Source organism: Schistocerca serialis, chromosome 2 (assembly GCF_023864345.2).
Source record: "Schistocerca serialis cubense isolate TAMUIC-IGC-003099 chromosome 2, iqSchSeri2.2, whole genome shotgun sequence".
Taxonomy (NCBI): domain Eukaryota; kingdom Metazoa; phylum Arthropoda; class Insecta; order Orthoptera; family Acrididae; genus Schistocerca; species Schistocerca serialis.
The window spans coordinates 319,109,687-319,127,911 of NC_064639.1; the positions used below are offsets into that span (position 1 = coordinate 319,109,687).

The 18,225-nt window shown below is 44.1% G+C and overlaps 1 protein-coding gene across 4 annotated transcripts in view; it reads right to left on the reverse strand.

Moving 5' to 3' along the window:
- Window positions 1-18,225, reverse strand: part of LOC126457117 (matrix metalloproteinase-14) — a 158,497-nt gene that overhangs the window by 44,623 nt on the left and 95,649 nt on the right. For all 4 annotated transcript variants that reach the window (XM_050093170.1, XM_050093171.1, XM_050093169.1 and 1 more), the window contains exon 3: window positions 5,666-5,773. In XM_050093170.1, the coding sequence (XP_049949127.1) occupies window positions 5,666-5,773 (108 nt within the window). The remainder of the gene's footprint in view (window positions 1-5,665; window positions 5,774-18,225) is intronic.

Here is an 18,225-nt window from a genome sequence, read left to right on the forward strand (position 1 = left end):
TACCATCATCTTGCTATGCTGTAAGCCTCATCGCTACCTTGAATTTGCTCCCTTTCGTATCACATTCCTCAACTTCTGTAATGAATTGACCTGTGCGTAGGTACTGTCATGCTCAATCTGGTGAGGCAGTAACATGGGATCTGGAAGATTTGTAAGACAGATATAATGTGATCTCGAGGCACCGTCGATTATTCGCCGTATTATCAGCGTTCTTGCATTTATAACTTCATTGCTGAGCACAGAAACAAATGGAAATTCCTGTCGCACCATTCAGAATCCTGAGATAACACCATACCATTTCGTACTCCGCAACCTCAAAGTGTGCAGGAGGACATCGACATAGGAGATTCTGCCGTAGCCTTTCCAATATTCCTGGAATGTTTCGAATCTCAAAACAGAAACTTTCTCTGTTCCTTTTACGTACTTGCTAGTGTCTTATAAAAAAGAGATTTTTACTTACTCTTGTAGGAAATAATTGAGAATACAGAAGAAGAATACGGTACATCACCCAGGAAATTTAGGGATGGCTACCGGAATGTATCTAAGTTCGTATCTCGTACAATTGTTTTACAGATTTCGCGTTCTCTACTTTATGGTATTAGTGGAGCTGCATATTTTTATATAATTTTACAGAACAGAGCCGAACAAATGTTACAGTGTATTTACTAGTCAAATAAATCAAAATACTAGACGATTAATGATCTGATGTGTGGTGTTGTATTTAGGTGCCCTGTATGCAGACGTTCGTATAAGAGCCCTCAGCCACCTGTTGTTCTATTCATGTGAGTTGTCGGTCCTGTTTGGATATGCAGATCGTCAGGAAAGTAGCTTCAGGAAGCCATGCAACAATAAACTGCCGATTTGCTACGTGTATCAGTGTCTCGACTCTTCTACAAATTACTTCACCAAAGAATTTGAAAAGGCTGTGATGCTTGCGATTCGCGAAATGTAGACATCACAGCTCATATACAATACTTCAAAATGAATTCTCCCTCATTGCCTTTTGCCTTTTCCAGAGAAACCTCACCTGCCAATAATCATTACACCAGCTCAAACCCGTTTGAAGAGAGTCAGTTTATACCTCTGGCTGAAGTACGCTCAGAGAATAACTATTTCCGACATCAGAAAACTTCTTTTTCTGTGTCCGTCTATGAACGTTTCGTAACACGTTTCGCGCTTGTACAGTCATCGTTGAAATGGGCTGAGAACATTACAGAGGCTGAAACATAGATGTAGGATGCGTCCTGTAATGACAATTTATGTGCTCCTCATGTAGTATGTGGGTACTACTGTTGCAGTGGTTCTATTTATTCTTGCGGCCTCCTTTTCAAAGTACTCATTTTCTGCTATTTGCATGATAGGTGTGCACATCGCGACGGCGGAATAAACGTATGGTGTGAGTAGAACCAAGTCTCTGTGCTACACACAGTATCTCTCGCAAGTAGCAAGAACCGTGCTTCCACTCTGCAGATTGTTACTCTCACACTCACTTCTTGCATGTGCTTGGTGTGGTGAACGGTGACACGCTCTAGATAACTAAATGCCATGTCCAAGTTGTCTTCCTTGAATACGATGCTCTTGATATCGCAAAAGCCTAGACCATTAATCTGCAAAAAGTTGAAGCTAATTCTTACATAATGCACGACTTTTATCACGTTTCTAATTACGTGGATGAGCTCAATGCTCTTGTATTTTTCACGCAAAAGTGGAGTGCACAATTATCAGATTTTATGTCGAACGCGAGCAGACTGAAAAGACTGAAACTACATCTGGCACATACAAACGCGGCGCTGACGCTACGGTGCAGACTGGAATTCTCGAGAACTGCGTAATTCTGGTGGCAGCTTTAAGTGGTGTGACTCAAGTTCTCGGAAGCGTGGAATAATGGAAAAGTTCAGAGATCGTCTTGTGCTCAACTTGTCAGCAACAGAAGCGCAATTAAGAAAAGACAGCACAGCTGATTTGTAGATATTTGCTTGTTAAATTATGTAACTTCAAGGAAAGCTTAGTTGACGGGTGCGCTCATGATCTCCATATTGAGAGCTTCATTGATATTTTCTATTCTTTTCTTCGTGTCTTCTATATCTGAATCTAAATACTGCCTTGGTCTTTCACGGAAGAAAGCTCCTTGACTGACTGGTGTTTAATGTACGGAAGAATTTAGTGCGCACACTGCATTACTGTATTCTGTAAGCAAGAAGACAAGCCATCCATTTGCCCGGAGAACTGTGAGCAATTTGCTAGCATCAGCGTACCGACACATCAACAAGCTAGTATTAGGTATCAGTGTGCCAAATGTGATAAGCAAGAATAACACTAGTACGTAAGCCGGCCGAAGTGGCCGTGCGGTTAAAGGCGCTGCAGTCTGGAACCGCAAGACCGCTACGGTCGCAGGTTCGAATCCTGCCTCGGGCATGGATGTTTGTGATGTCCTTAGGTTAGTTAGGTTTAACTAGTTCTAAGTTCTAGGGGACTAATGACCTCAGCAGTTGAGTCCCATAGTGCTCAGAGCCATTTGAACCAACTAGTACGTAAACTGTTGATTAGTTCCACCTAGCTCAGCCATCAGGGCCAAGGGACTGAGGCTGACGTTGCGAGCAGCCCGTTGCTTCGCCCTCTGCCCTAGGACGTTAACGAAAGTGAGTATAGACAGACGTAAGGCGATTTCTTCCAGTGTTGTCAACAGAAATTTTTCACCATTCCTGCCGGATTTTCCCGCCGGTGAAACCAGCCTCTGACCACTCGCACCGCCTTTGAATGTGCTCGATTTCTCCAGTTAGTCCGACGTGATGTGGGGAAATCCACATGAGTGGCAGTCAGATTCGTGCCTACAAGTCTTGTATGCAGTCTCTCTTGTGGCTAATTTGCAGTTTTGCAAGTATTCTACAAATAAATCGTAGCGTGTTATTCGCTTTACGTACAACTGAATCTACGTAGCCGATGTAACTCGTATCTGTTCACATTGTTACCCCCAAATATCTATTTGATATCTCTAACTTTAGTTGTTGTTTATTAATCTTGTAATAAAACTGCATCAGACTAGTCGTCGAAATGAGGACCAGTACAACAGTCCTACTACCATGCTCTTATGCTTCATAACGTGGACAACTTCGCATTCTTTACATTAAGGGCTCGTTACCAATCTTCACAGCCGACTGTTTTTTTATCGTGAACTATCAATAATGACCCTGCGTCTTATAAACAGACTGAAGAAAAGCAACCTACGCTTGTAGCGTGTGTGGATTTAGAGAAAGCTTTCGACAACGTTCACTGGACTACACTCTTTGAAATTTTGAAAGTAGCCGGGAAAACAAGAGATTATTTGCACATTGTTTAGAAACCAGACTGCAGTTGTAAGAATCGAAGGACATGAAACGGAAGCAGTGGTTGAGAAGACAGTGAGAGAGGGTTGTATCTCCATAAAAATCTCCCAAGTTACATTAGCAAACCAGGAGATATAGGAAAAGACCCGAAGGAGACGTATAGATACGGAACCATACGAGGAGAGCCAGGCTGACTCTCCGCAGCTGGTGTCGCAGTAGCGCCAACAGTGACCTTGTGAAACCTGAAGCGGCGGAACGGGTTTTCATTCCATTCCCGAGCAAGGTTTTTTTCCCATATTTTCCGAAGGCGCCTGGGAGTTCCTCCCTGCGCGTGTGACGCTGACTCCTGCACCCGCGGCGCCCACGTCTCGCCGTCAGCAGCGAAACACCGGAGTTTCCCGCTGCTGACCGCGTGATTGGAATCAGAGCACTTCATGCCGTAAAATTCCACTTGCCGGCCTGAAATTAATACTCCTGTTCTACAGAAATACCCCGAGACCCACCCCTCTCCCTCTGCTGCACCTGCTCTTATTCATCTTCATTTCTTTTCGAGAACCAACCAAAATTCGAGCAATACCCAGTTTATATTTCCCTGCTCTTTAAATTACCACCTTCTATTAATTAAGTAGTACCCTTCTTCATACCAAATTTGTAGTTCAAGTTTGATCAGCTACTTTATTATCTTTGTTGTTTTGATCAAAGAACAACTTATTTCTACCTTAGCTGTATTTATTGACGAACTCTAATTCAGCCCCAAAATATTTTCAAGTGAACAGAAAAATGTACTTAAGCGCCATGGTGCAGGCATTTTTTCACGGCCAATAATTGTTATTAAGTTTGTCCCGATGGCGACAGCGTATTGTTGTTGCGACTTTCAGTCCTTAGACTGGTTTGATGCAGCCTTCAACGCTAAACTATCCTGTACAAGCCACTGCTGCAGCCTACAGCCCGTTGAATATTCTTACTGCAGTCGCGCTTTAGTCATCCTCTACGATTCCGCTCCACCCTGCAGACTTCCCTCCAGTACCAAACTGACTGCTCCTTGTTGCGTCAGATTGTGTCCTGTCAACCGATGCCTTATTCTAGTCAAGTTGTGCCATAAATTTATGTTCTGACCCATTCCATTCGGTACTCTTCATTAATTATTCAGTCCACCCATCCAATCCTCGGAAGTCTTCTATAACGCCACGTTTGAAAAAAAATCTATTCTCTTCTTGTCTGAACAGTTTATCGCAGACGTTTCACTATCGTGCAGGCCTACTTTCCACACAAGAAATTAAAGAAAAGACTTCTTGACCCTAAAATGTACATTAGACATTAACAAATTTCTCTTTCTCGGGAAGGCCCTCTCTTGCTATTGCCATTCTGCATTTTCTACCGTCTCTAGTTCCGCCATCATCAGTTACTTTGTTGCCCAAGTAGCAAGAGTCATCAACTGCTTTCAGCGTCTCATCTCATAATCTATTTCCCTCAGAATCGCCTGTTATAAATGGACTACATATAATTACCCTTGTAAAAACAGACATCATGTCTGATAGGATAGCCGCAATCAGTGATTTTACAATGTTACTTATAATCCGTCTTGATTGCAAAATGTTTATTCACATGACCGGTTTCGGTTCATCTAGAACCATCTTTGGATCTGATATTTCGGTTACAGGAGTAATCCCTCCAAATACAGCAACTTTCACATGCTGGGTCACATCACAGGTTACTCCTGTAACCGAAATATCAGATCTGAAGATGCTCCTAGATGAACCGAAACCGGTCATATGAATAAACATTTTGCAATCAAGACGGATTATAAGTAACATTGTAATAACCCTTGTTTTGCTTTTGTTTATGTTCATCTCATAACCTCTTTTCAATACACTACCCAGTCCGTTCAGCTTTTATTCCGATTCATTTTCAGTCTGTGACTGAATTACAGTGTCATCGGCAGACCTCAAACCTTTCATTGCCTCTCCCTCAACCTAATTCCCTTTCCAAATATCTTCTTGATTTCCTTTACTTGCTTGCTCAAATTAAAGATTCAGTATCACGAGTCATAGTCCTCTATAACTACCTTCTCAAATACTTCTTCCCTTTCATGTCTTTTGAGTCTTAACATCTGCAGTCTGGTTTCCGCGCAAGTTGTAGACAGCCTTTTGTCTTCCTTTTACACCTCTTACCTTTATAATTCCAAAGAGTGTGTTCTAGGCACTATTGCCAAGAACTTTCTCTAAATCTACAGATGCTATAAGCGTAGGTGTGCCTTCGTTCGGCACGCACGAGACGCTACTGGGGTGCGGAGCTTCCTGCTCGCTGGTTGGAATGCGCCGTCGCCGCCGCCGCCGGCTTACCTTGGAGGGCGTAGCGCTTGCTGCGCGAGCTGGCGCCGTATCCGATGCGGTCCTTGACTCCGCACCGCGGCAGGCTCATTGTCGCCTTCGTCTCCTCGTCCAGCTCGCCTGCAACAAAAGAACACGCCGCCTGTTACTCTCGCCTCTTAACGACGCCTTACATAAACTACCGCTTCCCCTGGACTGGAACACAACTGGTTGGAAATGAAAACCTGTTAACGATTCCACGTAATACAAGAAAATGTCGTCTCTTTTAGTTCATATTCTTCTTTTTTAATTCCTCATGTTGTGTGTAACAGTATTTTGAAGTAGCCTTGTGCATTTTGTACTTAGTGACAGATAAAAGCGTAAGCAGTCAGAGGGTAAAAATGGTCTCATCTACAACCAGATGTATTACAGATAGCCGGCCGGGGTGGCCGAGCGGTTCTAGGCGCTGCAGTCTGGAACCGCGCAACCGTTCCGGTCGCAGGTTCGAATCCTGCCTCGGGCATGGATGTGTGTGATGTTCTTAGGTTAGTTAGGTTTAAGTAGTTCTGAGTTCTAGGGGACTGATGACCTCAGAAGTTAAGTCCTATAGTGCTCAGAGCCATTTGAACCATTTGTATTACAGATATAAAGAAGCGATAGATTCAGGTTGTCTGATACAATATACAATCAATAATTTATTTCCATATGTTTATATACGTATCATTAATAGTGAGAGCTGGTTTTGAAATGGTCTCAACAAGTGCCTGAAACAAAAGTCCACGTAGACAAGATTTCACATGTATAGCGATAGAAGCCATGCAAAGAACTAAGTTTTATGTTTTATCTAGAATGTATATATTTCTAATATTATAACCGCTCCAGCTACAAGAATAGCTCGTCACCTTCTATAAGCACTACACATGATACTGCTCCTGTGGAGACCGTGAAGACTACCAACAGCACACAAGGAGGCGTAGAGCAACCAGTCTCTTTTAGTGATATTGGGAGGGGGGGGGGGGGACTTAATATATGATAAGACTGCCCCCTGATGTGCCGCAGGGATTTGTGAAGTGTAAATGTAGCGTCTTGCTTTGAAGGGCTTCGGCTGAAGTTCTTTCCAGTCAGCTTCTCCGTCACGCAAAACAACGGCAGGTTCCTACGGCTTTGGCCTGTGTGACTTTTTATTCATCGTTATTACATCTCGTCTCTATCGAGAACATGCGGTATATGTCGGACATCAAGATAGTTCCTAAATGAATGGCAGTAGGAGGAGACAAAATTCAAGGCGTAAACATAGCAAAATGCTTAGGAGAATGTATAGAAGCTTCTCGGACAGAAAAAAGGCGCTACGGGACCACGAATAAACAACATGGATTCAACGTATAAACCGAGCAGACCGACCCGCCCGAAAGCCTTGTACACTGAGCTGACGAAGTCGTAGGATAGCGATACGCACATATACAGAGGGCGGTAGTGTCTTGTATACAAGGTGTGACAGGTCAGTGCATTTGCAGAGCTGTCATTCGCACTCAGATGATTCACGTGGAAACGTTTTCGACGTGATTATGGCCGCACGACGGCAATTAACAAACTTTGAACAAGGAATGGTAGATGGAGGTAAGCGCATGGAACGTTCTACTTCGGGAATCGACAGGGGTTTCAGTATTACGAGTTCAACAGTGTAAAAAGTGTACCGAGAATATCCAACTTCAGGTATTACCTTACACCACGGATAGTGCAGTGGGCCGACGGTCTTCACTTAACGACCGAGTGCAGCGGCTTTTACGTAGAGTTTTAAATGCTAAGAGCCGGCCGATGTGGCCGAACGGTTCTAGGTGCTTCAGTCTGGAACGGCGCGACCGCTGCGGTCGCAGGTTCGAATCCTGCCTCGGGCATGGATGTGTGTGATGTCCTTAGGTTAGTTAGGTTTAAGTAGTTCTAAACTCTAGGGGACTGATGACCTCAGAAGTTAAATCCCATAGTGCTCAGAGCCACTTGAACCATTTTTAAATGCTAAGAGGCAAGCAACACTGCGTGAAATAACCGCAGAAATCAATGTAGGGCACACGACGATCATATCCATTACCCCAGTGCAGTGAAATTTGTGGTTAACGCGCTATGGCAGCAGAAGACCGACGCGAGTGCGTTTGTTAACAGTTCATCGCCTGCAGCGTCTCCCCTGGGCTCGTGACCATATCGGATGGTCCCTAGACGACTGGAAAATCGTGGCGCGGTCAAATGACTGCCGACGTCAGTTGGTACGATCTGATGGCAGATTCGAGTGTGGCGCAGGTCCCACGAAGCCATGGACCCAATTGTCAACAACGTACTGTGCAAGCTGGCGGTGGCTCCATGTTGGTGTGGCCTGTGTTTACATGTAATCGACTGGTTATGTTCGGCTACTTGGAGACCTTTCAGCAATTCCTGGACTTCATGTTCCCAAGAAACGATGGATTTTTTATGGATGACAATACGCCATGTCACTGGATCACAATGGTTAGCAACGAGTGTCAAGAATATTCTGGATAATTCGAGCGAATGATTTCGCCACCCAGATCACCCGACATGGCTCGCATCGAGCATTTATGGGACATAATCGCGGGGACAGTTAGTGCACAAAATCCTGCATCGGCAACACTTTCGTAATTATGGACGGCTATAGAGGCAGCTTAGCTCAGTATTTCTGCAGAGGGCTTCCAACGACTTGTTGAGTCCATGCCATTTCCAGTTGCTGCAATGCGCCGTGGAAAAGGAGCTCCGACACGATATTAGAAGGTAAGAAACTAAACCCATCTAAAACCCAAGCGGTACTTGTTGGTCACTCTAAGCTCATTAGCCCAGAACATCGGGAATCCGTACCATCTCTTATCCTAAATGGAACAAATATTAACTTCTCTCCCTCAGCAAAGAGCCTGGGAGTAATAATAGATGAAAATCTAAACTGGGCAGAGCACGTAACTGTAGTGCGCAAAAAAGCATGAGCATCCCTCCATGTCCTACAAAAATATAAAAAAACTCTTCTCTTTCGATCTGAAAAAAAAACTAGTACAAACTCTTGTACTCCCAATCATTGACTACAGCGATATTATCCTACAAGGCCTCTCTCAGGAAAACTCGCGACGTCTGGAACTGGTCATGAATGCCTGCGTCCGATATATATCTGTGACGTTCGACTTTTTGATCACATTTCACCAGCATATGCAAAATTGTCCTGGCTGCGTGCAGACAAACGCAGAGATTTCCATACACTCTGTCTCATTTACTGCCTTATAAATGTACACTGTCCCTCATATCTCTCCTCGTCCTTGACGCTTATGTCGGAACAACACGACAGAAACACACGTTCTCATCATAATAAAATCCTCTCTGTTCCACTGCATCGCTCAGTCACCTTCTCCAAGTCCTTTACAGTAGCGGGAACCAGACTCTGCAATAACCTCCCTCGTTATGTTCGAGAACTTAAAAACATGTCCGGCTTCAAAAAACAGTTAATGACGTATCTACTTAAGCAACAGTAATGCACTTCACCTCATTACTTCCCTCTTTCCCCCTCCTTAAATCTCCCTTCCCCAAAACTCGCTATACTAGTAAACATCTACTTTACACACCAAGATATTAATGTACATCTGCACAAATCTTCATTACTATTGCCAATTTTTCTCATGTTTATCATTATTATTTGATTTTTTTTACTGTTACTATTATTGCTTTTATCATAATTTGTATGTATAGCACGTGTTGTAAAAATACTGCCAGTACTTACTTTATTAGGTCTTAGTCATTACTCTTTATTCATATTGTGACTAGAGTAATCGAATTTTCTTATTTAAACTATTGTCATGATGTAATTCTGATGTGTGAAATGCTGCATGTGTGAAACACTGGACCGACGTGAGAGAGGGCCTGATGGCCCTAATCTGATCAGGTTAAATAAATAAATACATAAAATAAATATCCCATGACTTTTTGTCACCTCGGTATAGTTTTCTACAAGGGGAACTACATCGAGGGCGAAGTCATTATGAACAGAAGAGCGAAGAAGAATGCGAAGTATGAGAATGAAAGAATGTTGGACAAGGATAAATACAGGAGGTAACAAAGCTGATCCGAATTAGCGTGGTCCTCAGATGGCAAAGAAGACATCGGAGTTAAGCAGAGCACAAATACACTTGTCTCTCCACCGGTCAACTTGTAGCGGCAGCTGGAGAAGAAGGTGAGCCGAACTGTTGGCAGGTGTCGCCCCCGCGCAGCACGAGCCCCCCCGTAACGGTACCGGCAGAGGTTGCGGGTGTCGCGGCCCACGGGGGGCGAGGTCAAGGCACCTGCTGTGTGTGACCGGCACGCCAACGCAGCCCAGCCGCCTGCTGCAGCCGGTGACGCGTGACGCACTTCCGGTCAGCCCGGGCGGACCTCCCATTCCAGCACGTGGCCACCACCGGCCTTCGCTCCCGGTCGTCCATCTCAGCTCGCTGGCAGCCGTCAGCGAGAAAACGACAACATGACTTCTCCGGGTTTTGCAACGACTGTGAGCTGGGGCACTGGGTTGTGACAAGACAGCCAGTCTTCCGGTACACTAGTACTTGACGCGGCTCCCGAACAAGACCGACACCCTACGCACCGGAGACCTTTCGGTGCCCCTTTTTCCCAACCGCCAGTTCTCTTTTATTTTGGGCTGTCGACGTCTTTTGATTTCATACTTTTCCTGTCGCCCAAAAAAAACAAAAGAATCATATCATACAGAAAGATAGTCTACCTTCTTCAAAAAACAATAATAGCTATAGTCCGGTTCACGAACGATGGCCGTTCGCAAAGGCCGAGACGCGAAATCGGATTGCACTGTTGCCGATTCCAAGCAACAGTTGCAGTTCGCGCATTCACTTGCCTTGCGCTTGAAGAGGGGGTTGTTGGGTTGTTTTGGGGAAGGAGACCGTCAGAGAGGTCATCGGCCTCATCGGATTAGGGAAGGACGGGGAAGGAAGTCCGCCGTGCCCTTTGAAAGGAACCATCCCGGCATTTGACTGGAGCGATTTAGGGAAATCACGGAAAACCTAAATCAGGATGGCCGGACGCGGGATTGAACCGTCGTCCTCCCGTATGCGAGTCCAGTGTTTAACCACTGGGTCACCTCGTTCGGTGCGCTTGAAGAAAACGTGTATCCTGCAAATGATGCCTCCCACTTGCCTATGTAGAGGTCGGCGCTTACCACCACCATCAGCGATGATAATTCACAACAAATCGGTTAAAAATTTCGAAATAACTTGATACGATTACATTTAATACTCGCATTGGCTGCGACATTCACGGCAGAGCGCCTTAGAACACTACTGACCGCTCATTGACAATCGGAGAGTGTGTGGCGTTAAGTGCGCAGAAGTTCCCCCCCGGAAGCTGAGTGGTCGGCGCGACAGAATGTCAATCCAAAGGGCCCGGGTTCGATTCCGGGCTGGGTCGGAGATTGTCTCCGCTCAGGGACTGGGTGTTGTGTTGTTCTAATCATCATCATTTCATCCCCATCGAAGCGCAAGTCGCCAAAGTGGCGCTCAATCGAAAGACTTGCACCCGGCGAACGGTCTACCCAAAGGGAGGCCCTAGTCACAAGACATTTATTTATAGTGCGCAGAGCAAGCCTAAACTGAACAGCCCCGTTCGTGACTCCAACTATAAAACTTCCAGTGAAGACAGCTGACAAGCGAAGCAAAACCAGTTTGGGCACATATAGATGCGTAACACAACTACACAGCACTTGCGATCAGCGATATTAGCAATCGTTGCCAACTGAACTCGAAATGAACCAGTAGCTAAGCAGGCGAGAGCGCCGCTGGATGTTTTCAAGAGTTTTGTCAAATTATTTGACAGTGTGCTGCTTTTTTTTACGGTTTCTTCACACATAGCTTGTGCCTGAAGTGTTTGAGAGAAATTTTGATAGACTACCGATTTCAAAAACTAGTTTGGCCGTTTACGCATGTGTTTGTCAAACAATAGCTGATTGATTGCCGTAGTATTGTCTACAACTCTGAGACCTGGCACCTGGAGCAGATTTCGAAGATTTAAAATTTTCATCTTGCTTTGGTCGCTAGTGTCAAAATGTTTCACGACACTTACACACCGATGTGACATCTGCTTCAAAAACGAGGTTAAATTAACTTGGTTAGTCTGCGTGCTTGTTTTACAAACTAGTGGATAGCAAACGGGGAATTTGAAAAACAAGTGTGATCGTGTACAGTGGCCTTTGCAAGAAGCGGGAAAACAGTGCTTCCGCTCGTTCCCTTCCTGCCCTGCTGCTGCCTATGGTCTTTTGTTATTGGCCGTCTGTGAAATATTGCGTCATTGTTAGCCTTGTTTCATTGCTCACCGTTTGTGGCTCCCATTTCCATTGTTTTTATGTACAGCACAAGTACCAAAGAGAAAAATTCCAGTGAAGCATGCAGGCTGAGACCGTATTTCCATTGCAAGCAGGAAACGTACGAGAAAACTAAGCCACTGGTTACTTTTTAACTGAACAAAACTAACCGTGTATAGTAACGAAAAACGCGTTTGAGAAGTTGCATATCATCTGGACACAGATGGAGAAATTGATCGGTAGTGTTCGGGAAGTATAAGTGGATTGAAGAGATGAGACAATCGGATATATTAACGTCGCACGAACTTCAAGCCAAAGTTAAATTATTAATGTAATTACTAAGGTTTGCGTCAACAAGATTCGAAATGCTAAAGCCCATTGCGCCACCGATGCCAATCAGTGTTTGTTGATTCCGGGAGGGAAGCGGAATCATACTGTGGACACAGAACGTGCACAACTAAATGGTTTCACTGTAAACCTGTACTCAGTACGCCGGATATGAAGTTCGTTGTGCTCTATGACGTGCGTAAGACCACGCAACAACGACTCACACTTCACCAGATATATTCCTCATAGTGTGAGGCGGATAAGTGTAGTCGACAGCGGTGCACCAGAAGTTAAGGACAGCCGTCATCACAGCACAGAGGAATATGCGACGCGAATCACGTGCGCTAAGAACAGGTGTCCCTCGTGTTGAGGTCGTTTGTATTCCGATGCACGGAGACGATATGACACTTGATGCCGCGCGGAAACCAGGAAGAGCCTCGTAGCAGGATTACGTCAGGCCAGCGTTGCGTTATTGTGACCTCAGACACCGAGGTAACGTGACAACGAATCCATTCTGCGCAAAAATAGTGACAACGGCAGATAAATGTGTGGTAGTGTCTCTACCACAACACGGAGGACAAGAAGAAAAGGCTGAACTGGAGTTTCCGCAGCCACCATCGCCGGAAGTGGTCTGATTTGGTACTCTGAAGCCAAAAGAAAAATAAAACAAAGCAAAACTGAACGTAAGATGACCTACTGAGTTTATCCCCTGTCCAGAAGGGTCTTCATAAGCAACATCCCCGATTATCAAAATTTCAACGTAGCATTCTACGGCAACGAGAATATAAGCTCAAAACTGTATCTAAATGACGTCATCATACAACAAGGGTAGCATTTTTGTACTCGGCTGCTATCTTACAGCCGGCCGAAGTGGCCGTGCGGTTAAAGGCGCTGCAGTCTGGAACCACAAGACCGCTGCGGTCGCAGGTTCGAATCCTGCCTCGGGAATGGATGTTTGTGATGTCCTTAGGTTAGTTAGATTTAACTAGTTCTAAGTTTTAGGGGACTAATGACCTCAGCAGTTGAGTCCCATAGTGCTCAGAGCCATTCTTTTGCTATCTTACACACCTTTTGCAGTAAAGATATTGAAGTCGAACTGAGTTACTTGTCAACAATGTATGAAACAACTGGAAGAAACAAACGAAAGAAACACTAATGAAATTTTTAAAAAACTGTGTCCAATTATGTGTTGCCGTGAAATTTGATTAATAAAACCTGAAGTCGAAAGTACAGTTCAAGCGGCTGAAATGAAATTTTTGCGGGAGTTACGGCACTTACGAGGTTGTATTGCGTACGAAATGGCAGAATTCGAGAGTAACTGAAGTTCTTTGACGTGGATTATATTTACACATTTTACGAGAGTTTGCTAAACCTAGCTCTCTAGTGGCAGTCACAAGGAAAGAGCAGTTGGATAGTTCCTGAGTAAGTTGGGACAATGAACTCGAATGGTCAAGAGTTCCAAATTCATGATGGACTGATGAAGACGATGGTGACATAATTTTTAAAAATGTTTGCGCTGATCGTTAAGGTGTTCTTTCTCCCATAACTACGTATTTAGGCTAATAGCCTATGCGCGCGAGAAACGCGGTCATCTGCTCTTAAACTGGTTCGCTCGGACACACTTTCACACATCAAATAATAATTGCAATAGAAAAGACATGCAGACCGATTATTAACCAGAAACGCTGCAATTTGGTGCTCATTAATATTCAATGGCGTATTTTACGGTACGCTCATCAGTCATCTAAATACTGGCGGAGTGCAGAAAGATTAACGTAATTAAAAGTTAACGTTTCATGTCTTGATTTCTAGAACGGTAAGTCTGTGAAAGTTTTCGATGTGACTCACCTGCACTGAAACATACCTATTAGCTAACGATAGTATAATGTGCAGTCACGTGTTTTCCTGCAAGTTGCCATGGCCATGTAAACAACAGCTGTTAAAGCTTTCCTTCTCTGGAGGTAAAACACAGTACCACGAAAGGCCTGTTGTCTGGAGGAGCTCTGGTTCAAATGGCTGTGAGCACTATAGGACTCAACTGCTGAGGTTATTAGTCCCCTAGAACTTAGAACTAGTTAAACCTAACAAACCTAAGGACATCACACACATCCATGCCCGAGGCAGGATTCGAACCTGCGACCGTAGCGGTCTCGCGGTTCCAGACTGCTGGAGGAGCTCTGTTCGTCAGAGTAACCTCTACGCAAAGCTACACTGCTAAGATGTCATTTGGGGCATATGTGACTTTTTACACTGAACACTGACGTTTCGAGCTTCAACCGACCAACTCAAGGAGCATGACCGGCTACTTCACCAATAAAAAAGAAAAAAAAAAACAAGTATGTCCAGGTTGTTAGTTTCGATACCGGAAAAAAATAGTTGATACAGTGTTATATCGAGACAATCAACAGCAGCAATCCATGGTAAAACAACTGAAGTGAAACTATATTACGTAGATAGAACTGCTTTCTCACTTGTCCCGGCCAGCATTCTGAAAAGGGATGTATGTGGTTTGATCAATCTCTCGTACCCACACCCCATCACCCTCAACTAAGATACAACGCTGACACAATTGTAATATCCTCAGGGCGTAACACAATTCACCGAATCAAGGCGAACACTCGTTTATTCCTCTTTGAAATGTGATTAAGAGCCACGTCTTCTATCTGGATTCCTATCTTGTTCGTATTACGCTAGACCTTCTCTTGAAGTGTAACCTCCTTTAAGTACTCGATCATGCGTTATTCATTACTTTTTTATTTTTTATATTCCGATTAGTGAGTAAACGTTCCTAGTCCATTTCTACGCGTCATCTGCACTTATATAATTATGCAAACGTATATGGCGTGCTTACAGCGCGACGTAATTTACATTCTCGCAGTGACAATGCCAGAATGGTTGCGCACTTGACCACCGGAAATCCGTGACATTAGTGTTTCCGGGCCAACCGAATGAATTCCAGCGCTCCCACAAAAGACCAGCGGTAATTGTTTCATTTTCAGTGCACAAAACCTACAAGCATTCCCACAATCATCTGGAGCTTTGTGCGACAGTTCTCTTACATGTGTAACTGAACATAAGAGGGACGAATGGGAGTTCAATGTATTTGAAAGAACTATGGAATACACTCACAAAATAAATATCTCCTCAGAGTCTTCGACTTTTTTTGGCAAAGCAACAGAATTGTTGTTCTTCGGATGTTATTTCCAAATCTCTTATTTTTTTAGGTGAAGATATATACATAGCAAAACTATCACGGATTGGCGACATGAATTGTTATCTGACTTAAGGGACGCTCTACATCGGTTACAGTCTTTTGAAAAAAGTCTGTTGTCACACGCTGTACACTATACACATTGAAAATGTGCAGGATGTTTTCCTTGCCGAACTTCTTTCTGGAGCAGTTCAGTATTTTGCAGGTGCCTTACTTCGAAGAAGGCAAATACTACCAAAATAACCGTACATGTAAGAATTATCTTACTTTTACAGTAAGGTAATGTGCACCGTTTATGGATAATATGTGAGATTCTGCGGATCGGAACAGTGGAGTAAAACTCTCTTTTCAGTCTTTTTTAAAGTTTAAGTGTTTGTCGCAAAAAACAAGGTTGCTGGGAGGAACGGTACATCAAGAAAGTTGTATCATATTTCTGTTTTTACTGGGTCTCTAGCTGCCGTATTAAAAGGATTCACGCCTTTTCCTAGAAGTGAAAATATAGTTTTACTTTTACATTACCAGAAATAACAAGGGCACTCAGCAAAAGTTTCGTCACCACTTTGCAAACAGCAGTTGTATACCACTATAAATGACTGCTTGTACAGAAATACTGTGGTCGATCTGGACCTCCGAAACTAAAACGACTCGCGCTACTTCCGTATGGTTCCCAACCAGGGCGTTACGCTGCGAACAATGGATTTCCGTTCGTGTTTGTAATTAGGCGGGGGACAATGCACCATTCTCTGTGTGTCCGCAAGACTATGGTGTCCTGCGTGGGATCCGTCCTCACGTGCACAGAATGGCAGCGTCTCTCCGCTAAGTTCTCCCATAATTGCTCCGTTGGAACATTAATGATAGCGATATCTCTATGAGTACATCTATATACCCCCCTCTTTACAGCAATACTGCATTCTATTGCAAAGTTCCCCAACGTTCCATGATACAACCCTCTAACACTTCTCACGAAATCACAATCTGTCGAGTATCAGTTGCTTTGTAGGATACGTACAAGATGATACAGTGATTATCGTGATACATTTTTTCGTCGTAAAAAATCACTGGAAATGCGTGAACGCCGCTATTGCGTTATCTTTATCGTAGTCTAGTTTAAAGGGTGCAAAGTTCTGCTTTTTGTGTCCATTGAAATCAGCTGTATAATCATCTTCTCCAGTTTACAACCTGAAGCATACTTCAGCTTTTGAATTCTGCTGCTGCTGGTTTTATACATTGAAAGTACAGTCTTGAAAGGTCCTTATGAAACATCACTCACCTGGTACAAAGGGAACCGTAGAGTTAAGACACTGTAAAAATATATTTCTGTCAATAAAGAATTTTCGAACCATCTGACATAATTTTCAAGGTGGAAACTTGTGGTTGCGTACACCACGACATACAAACGCCCGTAGATCAAATTCAGACCATCTTTCCTGTAGGAGTGAAGGCGAAGACATATGTCCTATAGACACTGAATTCAGACCGGCACGTAACTTGTTCAATAGCAACAAGAATGCGCACAGGAATGATCACGTCTAAAGTAACTTCGAAAATCCATAAAAAACAAATCTGTGCTGAAGTTAGCGCTGACTGAAAGTGCCATTTTTTTTATTTCAAGTTACTGACTTTTGTTGCGTACCTATGCAGCCATCTCAACAATAGAAAGGAAATGCGACAATGTGTTTGAGACGACTGTCGTGTCAGTAATGACCATACGAATGAAAGGATAACACATCACCCAATCGCCGACCGGAAAGAAATCTCCGAGCCGGCTGGGAATCGAACACGGTCCCCTTCGGTGGACAGTCTTCTGCGCTGACGTCGCAGCTACCGAGGTAGACAAACTGCCACCAAATTGTATGATAAGTAGGGCTACAAATTATGTGCCATGCACGGTGTGAGGATGGATGCATCGCGCTGTACACAAGTTACTCGTAAAAGCACACCTCACGCTTTGTTTTGAATAGCCAGCTGTTGCTTTTATAGCGTCTCGCAATAGTTTTCGTTTATATTTAAAACGAATTTTTCGTCCTGAGTATTGGTATGTCGGAGTTTTGTTTTTGATGGCGAGTTTCTGTGTCTCGCAGTAGTCCATTCACGTCGGACATTCTAAATCATATGTTGAACTAGCACCTTTCTCCGCCCGTCACAACGATGTCCAGAAAATTCGCGCTTCGCTGCGAACGAAGCATTTGAAATCGGCTTTCAACTGACTTTTAAAAACAAAGTAGCCTCAGTCCAGATCAAACGAAGTTTGACATGACACGCAGGAAATAAAGGAAACAGATATTCTTGAGAAAAATTAATAATTTTACCTTTTCTTATTAAACTCGTATCTTCACATTCCAAAGAAAGTTCGTACGTCGCTAACGAGGTACTTGCACGCTAGGATTTGATACGGGCGCCGCTTTTGAAATGACGGAATGTCGACACACGTCACGGGTGACTTTGGTGTTGGTGCTATTCAAGATGCGACTTACGACTTCGAGGAGTTGTGTCAGAAAGGCCGCATAAGGACTCCGTGGTACTTTGGCAGTAATGGTCGATGATTCTGCGGCCTGGCTGAATAATACCTCCATGACAGCGATGGAAGCCCGTGTGGGTTGTGCAACTGGTATAAATAACCCGTCAACTGACGTCATCGAAGCGAAGCGTGCGTGCTGGGACCCCGCTTTCTACCAAACCTGTTCCTTCACCGCCTTCGGGGAATAGTCTCGGAAA